At 39.5% G+C, this 5,000-nt stretch overlaps 1 protein-coding gene across 3 annotated transcripts in view; it reads right to left on the reverse strand.

Moving 5' to 3' along the window:
- LOC113811209 (uncharacterized) overlaps positions 1-5,000 on the reverse strand; it is a 69,947-nt gene that overhangs the window by 11,413 nt on the left and 53,534 nt on the right. For all 3 annotated transcript variants that reach the window (XM_070118219.1, XM_070118218.1, XM_070118220.1), the window contains exons 13-15: positions 2,551-2,739; positions 678-863; positions 202-412 (exon numbers count right to left, since the gene is read on the reverse strand). In XM_070118219.1, coding sequence (XP_069974320.1) covers positions 202-412; positions 678-863; positions 2,551-2,739 — 586 coding nt within the window. The remainder of the gene's footprint in view (positions 1-201; positions 413-677; positions 864-2,550; positions 2,740-5,000) is intronic.

Genomic DNA, 5,000 nt, shown 5'->3' on the forward strand with positions numbered 1-5,000 from the left:
GTGTGCATGTGTGTGTATGTGTGCATGTGTGTGTATGTGTGCATGTGTGTGTATGTGTACATGTGTGTCTATGTGTGCATGTGTGCGTGTGTGTGCATGTGTGTGTCGAGTAGGTGTGCGTGCATCCACCTTCATCTGTCTTCGCGAAACCAGTACCCCCCTCTCTCATCCCACCCCAGCAGCACCCGAGCCCCCACTCACCGCCCTCAGGAGGTCCACCATGCCCACGGCGCTCTGGCTGAAGCCCTCCGAGTCCTCGAGGGCCACGAACTCGTCCTGGTCCACCTCGCGCTCCAGCTCCCCGAAGGCCAGGTGCTTGCTGAGGGCCAGCCAGTGGGTCAGGCCGCTCGAGAAGCTGTGGCGGTACTCCTGTGGGATCAGGTGCTGCGGCAGGTCGCTCTTGACGGTCAACCTGGAGGAGGAGGAAGTTCAGAAACATTTTAAAACCTTGATTATAGAGAACATTTTCTACTTTATTCTATTTTTTCTTATTTCTGGCTAGTAAATACATAGAATAAATGACTATAGAGAACATTTTCTATTTTCATCCCATCTTTTCATGTTTCTGGTTCGTAAATAAATAGAAAAAACAAAAGATTAAAATGAACATTTTCTATTTTCATTCAACTTTTCATATTTCTGATTCGTAAATAAATTGAAAAACTCTCCAAACTCACTTATTTATCTCGCTCAGATTATCACACAGCATCCACGCGGATTTGAGGGCTGGGGGCAGGACCTCCTCCTTCTGCAGTAGCTGGATGCCCTCGTCGACGTCGAAGTCCAGCAGGGGCTTCACCAGCATCTGCGCCGCCGTCAGGAGCTTCGGCATCACCAGGTACAGGTAGTCGACCCCCATCTCTCTGGTTGGGGGAGAGGGGAGGGAGTGAGAGGAGGTGGAGAGAAGGTGAGAGGGAAGGAGGAGGAAAGGGGGATGGGGTAGGGAGAATAGGGGAAGGGAAGAGGGAGAGGGGAAGGGAAGGGAGGAGGAAGGAGAAGGGGAGAGGAGGAGAAAGAGGGAAGGGAAGGGGTAGAAGACGAGGATAGGGAAAGGGAGGGAACGAGGATGGGAGAGGAGGGGAGAGGGAGGGAAGGTAGGGAGGGGGAGAGGGAAGAGAGAGAGGAGGGAGGGGAGGAGAGGGGGAAGGGAAGGGAAGAGGAAGGGAAGGGAGGGGAAGGGGAAGGGAGGAGGAGAGGGAGGAGAGGGAAGAGAGAGGGAAGGGGGAGGGGAGTGGGAAGAGAAAGGAGCGGGGGAGGGGAGGAGGAAGGGGGAAGAGGGGAATGGAGGGATGGAGGAGAAGAGAAGGAGGGGGAGATAGGAGGGATTATTTGTGTTGTGATTGGCTGCTCAGGTGATTGGAGTTTCATAATTGGTCGTTTGGGTGATTGTTGTGTTATGATTGGCTGTTCCTGTGATTGGAGTATCATAATTGTTCGTTTGGGTTATTGGTGTGTAGTAACTGGCTGTTCGGATGATTAGAGTATCGTAATTAGTCGTTTGGGTGAATGGCGTGTTGTGAATGGTCGTTTGGTTGAAGTTATATTTGTTACTTTGAGTGATTGACGATTTATGAATGGCGGTTTGGAGGTTGGCGTGTTGTGCTTTCGATGACTGGTGAGCTATGATTAGAAGATGAATAAGTTGTGATTAGCTGTTAGACTGCTTGGCGGTTCGAATGACTGCTGTCTTGTGATTGGTCGTTTGGGTGACTGGTATGTTATGATTGGCGAATGGCTTGATTAGTTAATTGTGATTGGTCGTTTAGCCTATCAACGCGTTGTGATTTGTAGTTTTAGTTTACCTCATGGATAGATTGTCTAGTAAGGATATATATCAACCAGACCTCTTGTTTACATCGTATCTCACAGCAGTACTTAAATCCACCAATACTGACAATACATCCTATCTCACAACTGTACTTAAGACCACCCATACAAAATACGACAATACTTGAGACCATTCATACTTACATTATCTTATCTCGCAGCAATACTTACAGCCACCAATACTTACATTACATCTCACCCACAGCAATACTTAAGACCACAATACTTACATTATCTTATCTCACAACAACACTTAACGACACCTATACTTACATTACATATCTCACAGTACTTAAGGCCACCCATACTTACATTATCTTATCTCACAACAGTACTTAAGACCGCAATACTTCCATTACATCTCATCCACAACAATACTTAAGGCCACAATACTTAGGCCTACATTACCTTATCTCACAGCAATATTTAAAGCCACCAATACTTATATTACATCCTATCTCACAGTAATACTTAAGGCGATCAATACTTACATTACATTTTTTCTCATAACAGTACTGAAAGCCACCCATACAACATACAACAATACTTGAGACCATCCATACTTACACTATCTTATCTCACAACTGTACTTAAGGCCACCCATACAACAATACTTGAGAACAACCATACTTACATTATCTTATCTTACAGCAGTACTTTAGGCCACCAATACTTACATTAGCATCTCACCCACAACAGTACTTAAAGGCCCCCCATACTTACATCATAAGAATGGGCTGGTAAGTGTGCATAGAAATGGCCAAGAAGTTGAGAATAGGGTTGGTGAGGAGTCCCGCCCTCCTGAAGGACTCTTGCCACACTTGCCACTCGGTAGGAACCTCGAGGACGACCTCCCTGGACTCTGAGGCGCTGGGGGCACTCTTCAGCTCCTCCTTGTAGAGGGCGTCGATCCTGGAGGAGGTCAGGTCAGGTCAGGTGGGATAGGGGGGAGAGCGAGCGTTAATGATGGTTTTTGATATCGTTGTGAATTTTATTTCCTAGTGTTATTAAATAGATAGTATTTATTATTACTATCTTTATTATTTTATTTCATTTCCTTTTATTATCATCATCATCATCATTATTATTATTATTATTATTATTATTATTATTATTAATATTAATATTATTATTATTATTATTATTATTATTATTATTATTATTATTATTATTATTATTATTATTATTATTACTATCATTATCATTATCATTATCATTATCATTATCATTATTATTATTATTATTATTATTATTATTATCATCATCATCATTATTATCATTATCATTATTATTATTATCACCATCATTATCATTATCATTATTATTATTGTTATTACTATTATTATTACTACCATCATTATTATTATTGTTACAGTTATCTTCATTATCATAACATCATCATAATCATCACTAGGACTATCATCATCACCACCAACATCATCACTATAACCACTACTCAAATCCATATCATCATCATTATTCTATTATTACTATCATTATCATTATAGTTATTACCATAGCCATCATTAGCACTACCATCGTTACTATTATTATCATTAACATCATAATTATCACCATCGCTATCACCATCTTCACCAACACCATACTATTAATCACTATTCAAATCTATTAACAAAAAACAGTAACAACACCCCCCCCAAAAAAAAAAATCATACTCACCCAAAAAATCTTATACCCCCCAAAAAAATCTTATACCCCACAAAAAAATCTTATACCCCCAAAAAAATCTTATACCCCCCAAAAAAAATCTTATACCCCCCAAAAAAATCTTATACCCCCAAAAAAATCTTATACCCCACAAAAAAAATCTTATACCCCCCAAAAAAAATCTTATACCCCCAAAAAAAATCTTATACCCCCCAAAAAAATCTTATACCCCCCAAAAAAAATCTTATACCCCCAAAAAAAATCTTATACCCCCAAAAAAAATCTTATACCCCCCAAAAAAATCTTATACCCCCCAAAAAAATCTTATACCCCACAAAAAAATCTTATACCCCCCAAAAAAAATCTTATACCCCCCAAAAAAAATCTTATACCCCACAAAAAATCTTATACCCCCAAAAAAAATCTTATACCCCCCAAAAAAAATCTTATACCCCCCAAAAAAATCTTATACCCCACAAAAAAAATCTTATACCCCCAAAAAAATCTTATACCCCCCAAAAAAAATCTTATACCCCCAAAAAAATCTTATACCCCCAAAAAAAAATCTTATACCCCACAAAAAAATCTTATACCCCCCAAAAAAAATCTTATACCCCCCAAAAAAATCTTATACCCCACAAAAAAAATCTTATACCCCCAAAAAAAATCTTATACCCCCCAAAAAAAATCTTATACCCCACAAAAAAATCTTATACCCCCCAAAAAAAATCTTATACCCCCCAAAAAAATCTTATACCCCCCAAAAAAATCTTATACCCCCCAAAAAAAATCTTATACCCCCCAAAAAAAATCTTATACCCCCCAAAAAAATCTTATACCCCCAAAAAAAATCTTATACCCCCCAAAAAAATCTTATACCCCACAAAAAAAATCTTATACCCCCCAAAAAAAATCTTATACCCCACAAAAAAATCTTATACCCCCAAAAAAAATCTTATACCCCCCAAAAAAAAATCTTATACCCCCCAAAAAAATCTTATACCCCCCAAAAAAATCTTATACCCCCCCCAAAAAAAAATCTTATACCCCCCCCCCCAAAAAAAAAACCGCCAAAAAGAAGAAAAAAAATCTCACCCCAAAAAATCTCGTACCCCCCTCAAAAAAAAAAAAAATAATAATAATAAAAAATAAAAAAATCACCCCCAAAAAATCTCAAACCCACCCCAAAAAACATACCCCCCAAAAAAAACTCATACCTCCCCCCACAAAAAAAAAATCTAATACCCCCCAAGAAAAAACATCTTAAAGTCCCTCAAAAAAAATCTTATACCCCCCAAAAAAGTCTCATAACCACCCCCAAAAAAATCTCATACCCCTCCAAAAAAGAAAAAACAAAATCTCACACCACCTTTCCCCCCCCAAAAAAAAAATCTCATCCCCCCAAAAAAGAAAACAAATCTCACACCACCCTCCCCCCCAAAAAAGAAAAAAAATCTCATACCCCCAAAAGAAAAAAATCACCCCCTTCCCCCTGGAATCCACCC

This window comes from Penaeus vannamei, chromosome 41, assembly GCF_042767895.1.
Source record: "Penaeus vannamei isolate JL-2024 chromosome 41, ASM4276789v1, whole genome shotgun sequence".
Lineage (NCBI taxonomy): Eukaryota > Metazoa > Arthropoda > Malacostraca > Decapoda > Penaeidae > Penaeus > Penaeus vannamei.